Source organism: Fragaria vesca, linkage group LG3 (genome assembly GCF_000184155.1).
Source record: "Fragaria vesca subsp. vesca linkage group LG3, FraVesHawaii_1.0, whole genome shotgun sequence".
Taxonomy (NCBI): Eukaryota; Viridiplantae; Streptophyta; class Magnoliopsida; order Rosales; family Rosaceae; genus Fragaria; species Fragaria vesca.
The window spans coordinates 2578888-2595205 of record NC_020493.1 but is presented as its reverse complement, the minus strand read 5'-3'; the positions used below and the strand labels follow the sequence as shown (position 1 = coordinate 2595205).

General features: G+C 38.1%; 3 protein-coding genes across 3 annotated transcripts in view; 2 read left to right on the top strand and 1 right to left on the bottom strand.

Annotated features, from left to right (window-relative positions):
• The window catches only part of LOC101292776 (dephospho-CoA kinase domain-containing protein-like), a 6252-nt gene extending 4247 nt beyond the window's left edge, over positions 1–2005 (top strand). The window contains exons 2-4 of the mRNA XM_004293571.1: positions 748–868; positions 948–1093; positions 1344–2005. Coding sequence (XP_004293619.1) covers positions 761–868; positions 948–1093; positions 1344–1794 — 705 coding nt within the window. The 5' untranslated portion in view covers positions 748–760 and the 3' untranslated portion in view covers positions 1795–2005. The remainder of the gene's footprint in view (positions 1–747; positions 869–947; positions 1094–1343) is intronic.
• Positions 1–16318, bottom strand: part of LOC101310880 — a 1534871-nt gene that overhangs the window by 1152634 nt on the left and 365919 nt on the right. The window lies entirely within an intron of this gene.
• LOC101298579 (heavy metal-associated isoprenylated plant protein 26-like) lies at positions 2356–4203 on the top strand. The gene is made up of 3 exons (XM_004293589.1): positions 2356–3124; positions 3220–3295; positions 3447–4203. The coding sequence occupies exons 1-3, from the start codon at positions 3077–3079 to the stop codon at positions 3560–3562; spliced, it is 240 nt and encodes a 79-aa protein (XP_004293637.1). The 5' UTR covers positions 2356–3076; the 3' UTR covers positions 3563–4203.

The window sequence follows — 16318 nt, the reverse complement described above, 5'->3', positions numbered from 1 at the left end:
AACTTAAACCCTGTTGCGTGCCACTCGTGGTCACTACCGTGGGAGGGTACTATGATACCACTACACCAGATGCGCTCGTTGCTAATCTGGCTAGAAGAAATATAAATAATTTACAATAAACAGAGTACGAGTTATAAAAATGGAGTGTTGGTGAGCGCTATTGTTGGTTACTGGGTTTCTCTTGAAAGAAACAGTAAGTTTTTATTTTCAGTATTATCTAGAATCTGTATAGTAAAGTTTGTTACTTGATTTGATATTGAGTGTTGAAGTTTTGTTGCTGATGTTTAATGGGGGATGTAGATTTGTTTGTTGTTTTCTGGGTAGGTGTAAAACTTTAGAATTGAGATTGCTTTTGATTTCCATTGTTTAAAATGATTGTTTACTGAATTTGGAATGGGATTATATGATTTTTTTCTGTTTCTGGGCAGAAACTTATATGCAAGGTTATGATTCATATTTACTAGTAGGCTCATCTGGGATAGTTGTTATGCTAGTGGTTGGATGATGATAATGTGGTGGGTTATTGATGATGAAATTAAATCTGCATGCTGAAAAACAATAAGGATTAAAAGAAATATGGGAAATTAGGTCTTTGTCCAAAAGTTTTGCCTTTTTGTTTTGGTCATAAATCTTTTTGCCTTTTGCAGTACAAGCAGTTTTAAAATACTTCAGCAATTAGTAATGAAAAGAAGTTTTCTTATTAAATCAGAAACTTTGTTAATCACTGTTCAATGTTCTTGTGTGTAGAAACTTGAGAAGAATGAGGATAGTGGGACTGACGGGTGGGATTTCGTCTGGGAAGAGTACCGTCTCAAATCTCTTCAAGGCCCATGACATTCCTGTTGTCGACGCCGACCTTGTGGCTCGGGTAAGTGATGAGCAAAAGATGAAACATACTGATTTTGACAATTAAGAAAAATGTGATGGACTGAATATCCTTGGTTCAGGATGTATTGAAGAAGGGAACTGGTGGATGGAAAAAGGTTGTTTCAGCATTTGGACAGGACATTCTGCAACTTGATGGAGAAGTTGATAGGCCTAAACTAGGCCAAATTGTATTCTCTAATCCTGAAAAGCGTCAACTTTTGAACCGGTATGTACATTCTCTTAAATTGGGTAATTTTATTGTGTGGTCTCACTGAGAGTATCTCTTTGTAACGTTGTTATCAACTATTCTGAATTATACGTGCGGTGGAGCAAACTATACTGTTTTTCAAATTTATTTGATGTGCTTGTTGGATGTTGTTGATTTTAATTTTGTTTAATAGCTAGATTATTTGGAGTGCTTTATAAAAAAAATTACATGTCTATCAATTTTAATGAGATTTTTGTCTTTTTTGTAGACTACTGGCTCCTTACATATCATCTGGAATCTTTTGGGAAATTTCTAAGCTATGGCTGAAGGGGTTTAAGGTTATTGTTCTTGATGTCCCTCTGTTATTCGAGGCCAAGATGGACAGATGGACAAAGCCCATTATCGTTGTATGGGTCGATCCTGAAACACAACTCAAGAGACTCATGTTAAGAGACAGCACAAGTGAGGATGATGCCCTAAACCGAATAAATGCTCAGATGTCACTTAATTTAAAGAGGGATAAGGCTGACATAGTGATTAATAACACTGGATCACGAGAGGATTTAGAAGAGAGGTTTAGGAGTGTGCTATTTGAGGTCAAAAAGCCCTTGACATGGACTGAATTTTGGCTTTCTCGACAAGGTGCTTCATCTGCTCTGGTCTCCATTATCATAGGTGTTCTTATGTTCAAAAAAGTTTATAGTAGTAGTAAATTATAGCAACCTTGAAGTTGTATCTGTTATGATATTGATCTAAATCTCCCTCTCTTTGGTAGTTGAAAAGAGAGAAGAGCTTCACTGTGTTTGTAGCAATAATGAAGAATGATTACATGCATTTACGATCTAAAATTAGTGCACAAGGTCTCCAGTTTCCTAAATATCTCAGTTATATTTCTATCTAATAGTAGAAAACTAGTTTGTGTTTTATGTGAAAAAGGCTCAATTGTTCTTACTGGGAATAGGTTGATTTTGTCTTCTAAGTGCAATTCAGGGTTTATTTGGATCTCTGATGTCTTTTAAGTCTGGGAAGTTTAGGAATCCTGAGTAGTCAACATTAACATGACTGTTGAAATGTCAAGGTGCTTGGGCTTAAAAGAGAGTCAAGTCGTTCCGCTGATATTTTGGGTTGCATTTAGGATGTTTTAACCATTTATTCATTGCTTTTCAAGTTTGGATGTCTATTTATTTTCAAAATGATCTTGTCTGTTACCTCTATAACTCTATTGTGAGTGCCAAGTGTAGTCACAAGGCACTCCAGTGATCTAGACCTGGAAAACCATTGGCTTATACAAAGAGCAGATAAGTGAAGCCCCATTACAGTGCTGTGACAAGATTGAAGATTTGTGTTCAAATGATATTAACCTCTACATTTGGAACCTTCTAGGCCTCCTAACATAGATTGATTAGAATGATGAGTCCCTCATCATTTTGGTGGTAGGTTATGCTTAGGCCCCATATAGATCAATTATCAGTACTACCACACCAGAATACCAGTAAAAAAAAAAGGGTGATGATTAAAGCCTAGAAAGTAAAGACCGTCTGATCATCTGGGTAAATGCAAAAGATGCAGCCAAGAAAGGTTGAGTGTAAAGCCACAAGAGGACCCTCACACCACATTTCCCCTTGGTACAAAAGTAATGCTCATCAATCAATCTGGTCACTTATCCACGAGCATAGTTAGAGTTGGGTTGATGATATCTGCCAAATGGAACTGTAAATTTTGTCATCATGATATTTCAGTTTTTCACCTACAAATTCAGACCAATGTTCGAGTGTGAGTGTGAGTGTGTGAATGATTGCCTGCAATCAATTCTAGTTAAGCTTCTTCAGTTATAGGTTGCAGATGTGTTGGAGTTGTAGTGGTTCATTAGGTGTGAAGGTGATGTGGCATCCACACCAGATGCCTTTGCTTTTCTTCCACCTTCCTCCTTAAACCTCAGCTTACACAACACACTCTAAGCTACTTTCATTTCCTTCCTCAACTTTCTCTCTCTTCTCTCACATGGCAACAAAACCAGCTGAAGAACCTCCTGGATCCTTGAAATACCAGGTAAGTAATAGTTAGAGTTCTTCATGTTCTTCCTGAATTACAGTACTATCTTGGTCTCAAACTCTTCCTGACTAACCAAATTCTCTGATTTACAGACATGGGTGTTAAAAGTCTCAATTCATTGTGAAGGCTGCAAAAAGAAAGTGAAGAAAGTTCTTCAAAGCATTGAAGGCAAGTACATATCTAATCTTACTTGTGTGTTAATGGATTTATGTGATCATATAGTTGAGAGCTCACTCCTCTGTTACTGGATTCATATGATCACCATATAAGTATCTATGATCTGTTCATAATTAATGAATTTTCCATGAATTGTTCACAGGGGTTTACACTATTACGATTGATTCTCGGCTGCACAAGGTCACAGTGACTGGCAACGTGGAGGCAGAGACCTTGCTCAAGAAGCTGTTGAGGTCAAACAAGGACGTCGAGCTTTGACCAGAACCTAAGAAGGGGAAAAAGTCCAAGAAGAACAAAGAGAATGGTGATGAAGCGAAAAACTCTACTGAGAAAAGCCAACAAGCTGATGAAAATGGTGGTGATGATGATGAGGGTGAGTCGGACAAAGAGGGAAGCAATGGAGCTGGTGGAGAACAAAGTGTTGGTGGTGGTGGTGCTTCAAGTGGAGCCAAAAAGAAAAGAAGAAGAAAGGGCTAAATGGGAATCCTCCAAATGGCGGCACAGCCAACCCCGGTGAGTATCATGGTGATGCTAATGGGCCGCTGATGGTTGTTCCAGACATGTCTCACCCAATGGCTGCCATGAATGTCGGCCCACCGATCCAACATATGTACCCGGGTCCATACCCGCCACCAATGTATTATCAGCCTCCTCTGGCCGCATACGGGTTAAGTTACAGTACGACGTATCCTAGCACAAGTGCTTCATATTACCCCTGCTATGCATGATAACACGTACTATCAGCCGGACATCTACTTGCCATCTGATCCTGTCGATTCATATACAGACGATGATGATGAAACAAGTAGCTGCTACATTATGGGAAAATATTCTGCAATATTAAGCGGAGGCTTAACTTTGTACAATGTACTGGTTAAGATATGAAATGGTTGAGCTTAGTGTAATTAGGCTTAGGGGGAGAAATAAAAAGGGCTTGTAATGGGTTTGGTCTTTTATGTATTAGTGTTTGTGACTTTGTGCACTATGTGTTTGACGAGCCAATAGAATAGCCTCGTAATGTATTTTGCTATTTGTAGGACCTAAAAAAATCTTCTTCTGCTCTCAAATTGATGTGGAAAGTAGTCTTTTGTTTTTGGAAATCGCTTTCATCAGTCTCTCTAAGTTGGAAAGCTGGCTTATTTTCAAGCCATATTACTCAGCAATCTTCAAGTTCCCAAATCTATTAGCATCTAAATCATTGTTAATAATTATCAAAGATCCATGCTTGCCTAGCTATATATATCGTTCATATATAGTTAACAACTTAGTTCCAACAATTTTAGTTTTCTTGAATGAAAAGTATACTCCAATGATGTAATGTTTTAATCTTCATATCATGATCTTTCCAAAAGCAACATGCTATCTCTCTTTTGGTACAAATGTCTCTGTAGAAATCTTTGCCTTTCAATAATGTGAGGGATGTAGATGCAGTGTGTTCTCCTTTGGACTGAAAGCTAGTCCTAGTGGTACTTGTTTTAATCTTTTTTCTTTCTTTCTTTCTTTTTGAGTCTCAAAATCGATCATGCATAATGTTTTTGGGACCAAAACCGAAGAAAAATCTAGGGAGAGATATGATCTCACTTTCAGTGGATCAATTTGAACAAATCATTCTGGAGGTGTGTTGAGGGAACCAATGCCAAGCGCCCTAATCAGCCTTGTGCATGCGTTCTCATAACATAAACTAATCTCGGAGCACATTCCGACCAGATATGTGGGCACACGTGTGCGGCTCAATCTGATGTGCGCTTCTGGGAGATTACTTCCGTGCCAGGCTATCAAATAGCCACGAAGACAATCTGCCTCGCTTAATCTCTATAAATAGGCACCTAGCCTCACAGACAAAGGTAACAAATTCATTCCCCCACTTTGAGTTACAATCTATCCGCTAAGATGTCTGACTTGAGCATCGGAGGGCGATTGTCCGGAGCAATCCGAACGTTCCTTTAACCGCTTTGTTCGTTTCGTAGGTTAGCAGACAATCTCTTTAACAGATAAATCTCAATTCGCACGGACCTCTCTGTATGGACTCCCTCTTAGCCTCTTACCAGATTTTTGTCCTCAACAAGGTGTTCTAAAAATGAGCTCTGTTTCAGGTAATAATGAACAAATCATTCATATTTTCTTTCTTAATGAAGCAAACTAAGAAAGAAAAGAAAAGAAAAGAAAAACGAAGATAAACGTAAGGGAAAATTCGTATAACATTTGAGGGATCTTCTCATTTCTATGAATATATCTTTCGTATTTGAACAATATAAAAGAAAAAAATTCTGAGTTCTAATTTTCAAAGTTAGTCTTTCAGTTAGTAAATCCAATATGCTTGCAGAATTAGGTTATGGTGAACACATGGTGGTTAGAATATTCACTCGTTGACTTCTGTATCCGAGGATAACAATCAGTTGTGCTATCTCAGATCCACAAGATATGAGTTTGCAGAAAGTAAATTGCAGCAAATAAAGACACAACACAAGAATGTTTTTTTCTCGCATAAACCCTGAATGCATGGAGAAAAACTGCGTGTCTCTAACTTTTGAGAGACAAAACTTTCCACTAAGTTGAAGTAATTTCTTACAAGAATAATAGTTCTAGTAATACACTACCACAATGTTATCCTTCCTAGTCCCAAACTAGTCTAGACCTATTCCCTCTCTTGTTTCTAAGCTCTTACAACATGGAACACTTTCAGAAGCCTTATTCGTGAATTCAGCTAACCACTAGTAGATTCAATCTTGAACACTTCTTGGGTTGGTTACACTACACATCCCTCATGGTATGTAACATGATATGAGTTGATGAAAGAAGTTTTGAGTTCAAGCTCTAAGGTTTATAGTCACGAAGAAGACTTAGAGCAGCATAAACTATGCAAGCTAAAACTAGACTCAACAAAGAAAACGTAATAAGGCAGTTTTGAACAACCATTGAGCAAAGCCAAAGCTATAGATATATATAGGCAGACAAGGCGTCAAAGATGATGCAAGCTGACCTCAACATGTTTCAAAAAAGGTTTGGACAGAAGTGTTTGGCTCCTATACTGAAAGTGATGTAACCAAACAAAGAGATGACACAAGCAATCTCAATAAGACAAAGAAACCTTTCCTAAAACATGAACGATTCAAAACAAGGAGCAAAGGTTTCAAACACTCTTACTCAGTCCATTAGTGGACCTTGACACAGCCGACTGGTCTTTAAATCACACAGGGACTAGCTTTGTATTGGATAATGTATCATAAAATCCAAGCTCGAGCCTTGAGCATCAAACCATTTAGTCACGGGTTGGCATAACAAAAGATCTCAACCTTTAGACTGGTTTGAGCGCCAAGGCATTTCCCACAAACACAGTTGTCCATTTGAATTTGAAAATCAACAAAGACCTAATAAACTAATATAACAGGTTCTTTGAAAATCAGTACAGCAAAAGACTCAATACTAGGATAGCAAGTGAAGCTGCTAACATCTGTGAAAAACAGTGATATGCAAATGCATGTTTTACTAGAAACCATAAGGGATGTTAGTGACACTTGTTCTTGTTCAGATGACAGTATCTCAAAGTGTTTTGCAGGATACAGGATTGCTAACTATCCTTATACCTTCACTCCCTTCAGCACACAAAAGTGAGCACACCAGATAGTCATCCTGTCACATATCATGTCATCGAAAATGGAAAGTAGTCTTTGTGCTAGCAAGCTCATAAAACTCAGCAATTTAATTTCTCAAAACTTGTTTACAGGTCAAAGAGAATAGGAATATGTTGCCTAAATATGCAACTATATATATGTATAATATTCTACTAGCATAACAATGAGTCAACTGTGTTTCACACTTCCATCAAATTATAGAGGAAGTAGTGCCATGACAACTAAAGTTGTAATCTCTAATGGTTGTTCTATTTGGATTATATAAAGATGGAATTATATGATTTTGATCTTTGGCCCTCATGGGATAGTGATCGATCGATTTGGTCGAATCTACAAAACAATCCTCTTTTCAATCCTAAACCCTAAACCCCCACCCAAAAAGAAAAGAAAGTCATTTTGCATTGCCTTAGCTTCATCTTTATCATACGTACGTACTTTGAAACCCTACATGTATATGCAGCTCGCTAGCTTTGCTCTGTAGTCACACATTCATGAAGATATTCTAAGGCTGTTGATGTTAACATGATGAAAATGCATTTAGACGACAATGTGTACTATTCATTCCAACTAGATGTGCAAGTATGAATCCCAAAAAACGAAACAGATCGAGTCTCACTTAAACATGAACTCAGTATCCATCTGTTAATCATAAACCCAGCTATACGCTCATACGCAAATCACTGCATTTTGGTACTTTTAGTCTTATAATTCTTCCCAAAACCTTAATAGTAGAAGATGATTGAAGATGGAAATGAAAATATGAAATGGTCGATCCGGTACCATATATGCATATATGTAAACTTCAATGAAGTTAGGTTAAACTTTTATGGTATGCTTGCAGCAGATAAACCTAAGGATTCAATACGATTTGGAATGCTTCAATGTTTATTCTTCTCCATATTGGAGGTTTATATAGATATACAATTGTAGTGCTAATAGGAAAAATATCTCCTACATCAATACAAAATATTTAACCTACACATACAAGGAAAGTAAATATTTACAAATATTCTACACTCCCCCTCAAGTTGGTGCATAGATATCAATCATGCCCGACTTACCAACCGAGTGTTATCACAATGTAAGTCCATAGGTTGTTTGAGTTTAAAACCCAATTCTTTCAACACATTACGAATCCATAACATCTCACAAACTCCATGTGCCATACCTCTAAATTTAGCTTCAGCACTTGACCTGGCAACAACCTTCTGCTTTTTACTACGCCAAGTTACAAGGTTTCCTCCAACAAATGTAAAATACCCAGATGTAGACCGTCTGTCAGTCTTATCACCAACCCAATCAGCATCGGTGTACCCTACAACTTCCAATTCACCCTTCTTTTTGAACAACAAGCCTTTGTCAGGTGCCATCTTAAGATACTTCAAAATACGGTACACTGCATCCATATGCTCTTCACTGGGACAATGCAAAAATTGACTAACCACACTCACAGCATCAGCAATATCAGGTTTGGTATGAGAAAGATAAATAAGTCTTCCTACTAGACGTTGATACCTTCCTTTATCAGTCGGGACTTGATCCGGATAGATGGAGAGGTTGTGGTTCATCTCAATTGGTGTCTCAACCAGTTTGCAGTCAAGCATTCCAGTCTCAGCTAACAAATCAAGTACATACTTACGTTGGGACAAAGAAATCCCTTGCTTTGACCTCGCAACTTCAATTCCAAGAAAATACTTCAACTGTCCAAGGTCTTTCATCTCAAACTCCTTTGAAAGATACTTTTGTAGAGCCTCCATCTCTTTTGGATCATCCCCTGTGACAATCATATCATCAACATACACAATCAGAGCAGTGATCTTACCCTTACTACTCTTGATGAACAAAGTGTGATCCGAGTTGCTTTGTTTATAACCAACCATCTTCATTGATTTGGAGAATCTTCCAAAGCAAGCTCTAGGAGATTACTTCAAACCATACAAGGACTTCTTCAACTTACAAACCTTGCCGGCATCGCACGGTCTACTTTTGACTCCTAGCGGCATGTCCATATACACCTCTTCCTCCAAGTTTCCATTGAGGAAAGCATTCTTCACATCAAACTGTCGCAAAGGCCAATCTTTAGTTGCTACAAGTGAAATCAAGATTCGCACAGTGTTGATCTTTGCTACAGGCGCAAAGGTTTCTTCATAATCAATGCCATACCGCTGGGTGTATCCCTTGGCAACCAACCGTGCTTTATACCTGTCAATACTCCCACCTGCTTTCAACTTTACGGTGAATACCCAACGACATCCAATGGTCTTCTTCCCAGCTGGTTTAGGCACAATATCCCAAGTTGAGTTTTTCTATAATGCCTCTAGTTCTTCGTTCATTGCTTGAGTCCACTTGGGATCCTTCATTGCATCCTGTACATTACTAGGAATAGAAACACTAGATAATTGATTAATGACAAGGGTGTGTAACTCGACCAATCTATGGTTAGACATGTAATTGGCTACATGATACTTAGCTTTGGCTTTAATGTCAGGTTCATATTGTTTCTTTGGAATACCTTTTGTAATTCTATGTGACTTTCTCGATACAATATTATATGTCTCAGATAATTAATTTGAATTTAAAAGTATCTGAGTAAGGACATTCGCGGCGGATTCTTTGATTGATGGTATTGAGAAAGGGAAAACATCTTACGAAGTATTTTCGAGATAATTTTCTGTCAAATTTATGGGAACCGTGACTGCTGCTTTTTGATGTACAGAACCAACATGTGTCAGAACGGGATCAGGGGCCAGCTGCATTGGTCGGCATAAGTTAGGACCATCAATCAACTGATGGTGTCCGCGTGTCAGCACAAGGAAAAGCAGCTCGGCTTGATCGGCTCGGCTCACTAATGGTTCTGTGTCACCGTTTGGACCAACACTGTTCTGTCGGCTCAGCCTGGGTCGGCTCTGTATCAGGCAGCATCTGGGTCGGCTCCGTGTCAGGCAGCACGGGCTTTGGTCCACCACTTTGTGATGTTGATGTGACTGATTCTGTCTCTTTCTCTAAATTCGACTGATCTGTGTTATTCGTGGCTCGCCTGACTCAAAATCTTGACTCTAAAACTTTCAGCTCTTCAAATTCCTCACATTCAAATACTTGCAGAGAATTCCCTTCATAACCTCTCTCCCCATGAAGGGAAGACGTCGACACCTCTTCTGAGTAGTAAGGTTCTGATTCACGAAAAGAAACATCAAGAGACACATAAATGGTGTCAGTGAAAGGATCATAATACCGATATCATTTCTAAAACTCGGCATACCCAAGAAAGATACACCGTTTGGCAAGGGGATCAAGTTTGCTTTGTTGTTGCTTGGGAATATGAACATATACTATACATCTGAAAACACGGGGCTCCAAGTTTGATAAAGATGGTATAGAAAGAAGATGTTGAAGCTGCTGTAGAGGACTTTGAAATTCAATCACCCGAGAGGGAGTACGATTAATGAGATAGGCAACAGACTTCAAACCTTCTCCCCAATATTCAAGAGATACATTCATGCCAAATAAGGATGCGCGGACAACTTCAAGCAACTGACGATTCTTCCTTTCTGCCAATCCATTCTGTTGAGGAGTATAGGAATTTGAAGTTTGATGTCGAATTCCATGAGCTTGCATAAATTCTTGCATAGGACCATTAACATACTCTCCACCATTGTCAGATTGAAAAACTCAAATAGCTTGTTGATATTGTGTAGACACCATCTTGTGAAATTCTTTAAACAAGGAACAAAGCTCGCTCTTATTCTTCATGAGAGATACCCAGATCATTCGAGTACAATCATCAATAAAAGTCACATAATATCGAGCTCCAGAATAAGTAGGGATCTTGGCAGGTCCCCAAACATCAGAATGAATTTTCATGAATGGAATGGGACTTTTATTAAGACTAGGTGAATATGAAATCCGGTGGCTTTTAACCAATTCACATATATCACAACGAAACTCTGAATCACTAACAACTGAAAACAAATGAGATTGTAGTTTTTTAAGATAGCTGAAAGATAGATGTCCCAATCGCTTGTGCCATAACCATACTGCTGCCTTTGCATTCTCTACTCCACTAACCTGATTCACTTGTCCCAATAACTGTTGTTCTCCTTGCTCTGTCAGATCAAAGTAGTAAAGTTTTTCCTTTCTAGTACCACAACCTAGAACCCGTCGAGTTAGAATGTCCTGAAACACACAAAACGAGGGATAAAAAGTCACAATACATGATAATGCTTGAATGATTTGGCTAACTGAGAGTAGATTGTATGCTAATGATGGGACAACTAAAACAGAATCAAGGGTTAATGTGTTGGAGAGGACAATATAGCCTTCTCCGGTGACCGGAGTTAGAGTACCATCAACAGTAGAAACAATATTTTGAGTGGAAGGTTTAAACTTTTCCAAGAGACTAGGATCATTAACCATATGGTCAGACGCCCCTGAATCAATAATCCAAGAACTATTCCTAGATACCTTACCGATGATACCTGTTTCTGCAACATTGACGGATGCAACGGATGGTTGCTCCTCTTCTCTGTAGTAGCTAAGGGAACATTTGCTTGATTCTTTCGGGGTCTTCTTGTGAAATCCCACCAATTTGGGTAACCGATGACTTCATAGCATCGTCTCTTGCTATGACCCAAGTCTCCACAAATCGGACACTTGACGTTTGCATAAGGATTCGGTTTTGCTGGGAAGCTACATGGTGTAGCATTTGAGAAGCCTGGAGGAGGACCTTGTTTGCGTTGGACAGCCATAACAGAAGACTCAGCGGCATGTCCCATAACTTGCCGATCAGAATGCACCTTTAGAACATATGCATAACTTTGCTCCAAGGTGAATTTTGGGACTTTGCGAAGGATCTCACCACAAACTTGATCATACTTTGAATCGAGCCCGCTAAGGAACATGTGAACTCGCATACGCGCCATAGCAGTCGTTTCTTGAACAACTCCAGCTACTGTGTTGTTCTGAGAGGCAATACGTTGATCGATCTCCTGAAACATTCCCACAAATTCATTATAATAGGTAGGAAGAGGCCGATCATTCTGTCTCGCTGCAAAGCACTTCTTATTCAATTCAAAGATTCGGGTCTCATCAGAATCATCATAAAAAGTCTTCTCAACTGCTTCCCAAACATCTTTGGCTGTTGGTAGTCGGATATACCGATTGATGAGTGATGGCTCCATGGAATCAATGAGCCAGCTCTTTACTCTCTCATTCTCTGTGGCCCAAGTTTCAAATTCAGGTGAATTCTCATCCAGTGCAACTTTGGCTCCAGTGAGGTAACCAACCTTACCTTGTGCTCCAATTCTCACCTTCATAAGAGGTGCCCATATTGAATAATTGGTTTCATTCAAGGCAACACTGGTCGAAAAGGCCGAGTTGTCTTGAGTGGTGGTGTGATAATGGTTGACGACCGGAGGCATGAGTGCAAAGGGGTTTTCAGGTCCGTTGATTTGATCTTCCATCTAAATTAAAAAGATTTGCTTTTGTTTATTTGTGGTCCTAGGTTTGAGGGAAAAGAAAAAAAAAAGTTTGATTTGCTTTTGCTTTTGCTTTTGTTTGTACGCAACGGATTTTGTTTTTGGTGTTATGAAATTCGGGTTTCGGGTTTTGGGGAGATACAAGTTCGACTGGCTCTGATGCCAAGTAGAAAATAAGGATTCAATACGATTTGGAATGCTTCAATGTTTATTCTTCTTCATATTGGAGATTTATATAGATATACAATTGTAGTGCTAATAGGAAAAATATATCTTACATCTATACAAAATATTTAACCTACACATACAAAGAAAGTAAATATTTACAAATATTCTACAAGAAGCAATAAGCTAGCTGTGAGATCGAGTAGTTGCTGATGATTATATCATTGTGTTGTTAGCTAGCATAGCTATCTGTAATGACTTAGGTGTCTTAGGGTATCCATACCTTGCAACGTGGCAACGTGTTATTGGTCCATATAGGATTACAACTTAAAAACTTAATAGATTTTTGTAATTGTTTTAACGGATTTTTGTAACTAACGTAACGGATTTTTGTAACTATTTTTAACAAAAAAAAATCTAATAAAAAAATCTCTCTCTCTCCTCGTTCTCTCTCTCTGTTCTTCTCTCACTCTATGAAATTATGGAAAACTTGATGACCCTTAAAGCTCCTTGAGATTCCTTATGGAATTGATGAGGATTTGGTGGAAAGAGTGAGAGGGAAGAGATGGGTTGAGAGGAAAATGAGGTGGTGGTCTTGAAGGGAAGTGTCTTGAGGTATGAAATAAGGACGAGGTGATCTGAGATGGTCTCGGTGAGAGGGAAGAGATGGGTTTGAGAGGAAAACGAGGTGGTGGTCTTGAAGGGAAGTGAGAATGGTCTTGAGGTGATGAAAAGGATGTGGTGATGTGAGATGGTCTCGGTGGTGTTGAGTAGATGGCAATGAGGATGAGATCATTCGGTGGTGATCAGATGAGAAGGAATTGGGATCATTTTCTGGTGCGGCCGGTCTCTAGAAGAGGAGAGAGCTAGGGTAGCCACATGTCGCCTTTTGATTGGATGCAATTTGAAACACCACACGTGCGTCTTGGTTAAACTGCTTGCTTAATTAATTATCCAAAAAATGATTAATTAAGAAATTAATTGCATTTTACTTCTCCTTCTAGGGTTGACCGGAAATGATAATTTCGTCCTTTGTCGACAATTCCACTTTCGCTCCACTTTCGTCTTATATACTCTTAATTCCGCAACTCCACTTATTTCCTACAAAAGAAATTAAAAATGAATTAATTACATAAAAGTTGCTATAAGGACTAGCTAATTCATAGTGTTTTAGTAGTAATTATGTGTATGAAAATACACGTAATTATATATCTGATTTAGAGTTAATGACGATCGATCAATAGTCACCTTTTTTGTATGTAGGATGTATGGTTTATGAAGAATGAATAATAATCACCTTTCGTGTATATGATTTATGGTTTATGATGATTGAGATAATGTTACTTTGATTGTATTTAAGGTATGATTTATGATGATCGAAAAATCACTATAGTGCATGATATATGATAATCAGGTAGTAGTCACCTCTAGTGTCAATAGGGTTTATGATGATCGAGCACAAGTCTCTCTCAATGTATGCATGGTGTAGCCTATAGGGTTTATGATGATCAAGCAATAGCCACCTCTAATGTATGCATGGTTTAGGGTTTGTGATGATCGATCAATACTCACCTTTAGTGTCTACTTGGTATATGATAATGAGCACTAGTCACCTCTTATGTATACAGAATTTACGTCAGGTGTTAATCACCCTTAAAATTGAAATAGTTTACGGTTTATGATGATCGAGTACAATCACCTCTCATGTGTGTGTGTGTAATTTAGGGTTTATGATGATCGAGCAATAGTCACCTTTAATGTATACATGTTATATGATAATCGAGCATTAGTCATCTTCAGCGTATATAGGGTTTATGATGATCAAACATTAGTCACCTCATTAAACCGCAAATGACAAACCCTAATAACTCAGTTAATGAAAGTTTAGAAATTCCTTGTTTCTGTGAGTTGAGGATTGAGTTGAGTGACGATCTTTTTCTACATAACAATATATAGTCGATGGTTTTGCCTCTATTTGATTTTGTCTATAGAACACAGTTTCGTTTTCTAAGATTTTCAGCAGTGTTAGTTGTTTAGGATTTCTTTACAAATTGTTTTGAAGATACACTTGATCCGTTTTTTTATATTCTGTTAGCTCTTGTTGGTTCATGTTGTATGATTTTTTCTGCATTAGAATATATAGTCGATGGTTTTCCTTTGCAAATGGCAATGTTGCTTATATGATGATGTTTCTATTGCAGGTTATCAACTCTGCCGTTTTATTATCACCTAATGCATCAAGATCAGTAGCTGAGGCTAATCATCTATTCGTATATGATAGGTTTGAATTAGGGGAAATCTGATTCTAAGACTGGTCTGTAATTTTGGAACCTTTGACTTTTGGCACTAGTTTACTAGTCTGCTTTTGAAGATATTAATCTAGTTCTAAGTAGTGATCGATCTGAATGTGGTATCTGTGCTCAATCTTTTGACTTGTAATCCTTTGTGATATCTTTGCTATGATTAGAGGGATTTAGAAGCTTTTATGGGATCTTACTTTATATTGTAGTTACTAGTACCACCCTATCACTTGGAAAGATGTGTGTAGCTCATCTTTGAAGGACTCAGCAGCTTATTTGGGTGCTTCCATTTTGCAGATGACAGTTAATAAGATTTTTTTTTTGATACAAAAAAGTAAATTACAAAATAGAACCTCGAGTACAACCTAACCCTAAGCGGTCAAACAATAAAGCATTTCTAATCTGAAAAGGACAAGATCCTTCCAAGTCAATATCCATGTTGCTTATGTGACCCAAGTTTGCAAGGGGATCTGCTGGGAAGTTAACTTCTCAAAAAACATGTTAAAAAGAGCAGCTCTCAAAACATTTGCATATTTGTTTAATGTCTTGAACCATTGTCTTGAGTCTCCAAGGGGTGTAGCACAAGTGCCATTAATGCAGTCAATCACCAACATTGAGTCTCCTTCTACCATTACCTTCTTGATGTGCTTCTCTCTTGCTTTTAGAAGTCCTTCTCTTAAAACAGCAACTTCAATTGTTGGAACACTTGAGGAACCAACTCTTTTCGCACCAGCAGCTACAAACTGACCATTATCATCTCTGATAATAAAGTCAGTAGTAGCCGACTTCATATGGTTAACAGAGCCATCAAAGTTTAATTTGCAAAAATTCGAGGGTGGTAGATGCCATTTAATTATGGCAAGAGGGTTTTGAGTAGAAGATCCACCAAGCCCCGAATTATGGTTCCTGTAGGAATGCAAGTAATGAAGAGCCACTTGAACTGTATCAAAAGACTTAGGAGTTAAATTTCTAAAAACGCAATCATTTCTTCCTTTCCATATTTGCCAACACAGAAGAAGAGGTTTGGCAAATAAATCTTTATCATAGGCATTATTGGCAGAAAGGCTTCTCATATTATGCAAAATTTCATTGTTCTAGTCAACTAGATTATCAATGCTTACAATTCTCCAGACACTACAAGAAATATGGCAATCAGCGAGGAAATTATTTGCGACGATTGAAAATTCCTTACAAAAAGTTAGAATTTACAAGGAATATATAGTCGTCGCATGTTTAAACATAAGCGAGGAAGTATTCCTCGCAAATTATTACGTTCCGCAAGGAACTATAAAATTCCTTATAAATTCTGAGGCGGGAATTGGCGGCATAATTTTTTGAGTAAAAATTCATCCAATTTTGTTGGCGGGCCGAGATGCCGCCATCTCTTTTATCGATTAACAAGGAAGCATACACATTCCTTGCTAAAAAGCCCATAAGTATATA

What these genes read in the sequence shown, in the direction of transcription:
- LOC101298579 (XM_004293589.1), top strand. Translation starts at nt 3,077, where the DNA reads ATGGCAACAAAACCAGCTGAAGAACCTCCTGGATCCTTGAAATACCAG. An exon ending in CTGGATCCTTGAAATACCAG is followed by an intron (nt 3,125 to 3,219) that starts GTAAGTAATAGT and finishes TCTGATTTACAG; the next exon opens with ACATGGGTGTTAAAAGTCTC. An exon ending in AGTTCTTCAAAGCATTGAAG is followed by an intron (nt 3,296 to 3,446) that starts GCAAGTACATAT and finishes AATTGTTCACAG; the next exon opens with GGGTTTACACTATTACGATT.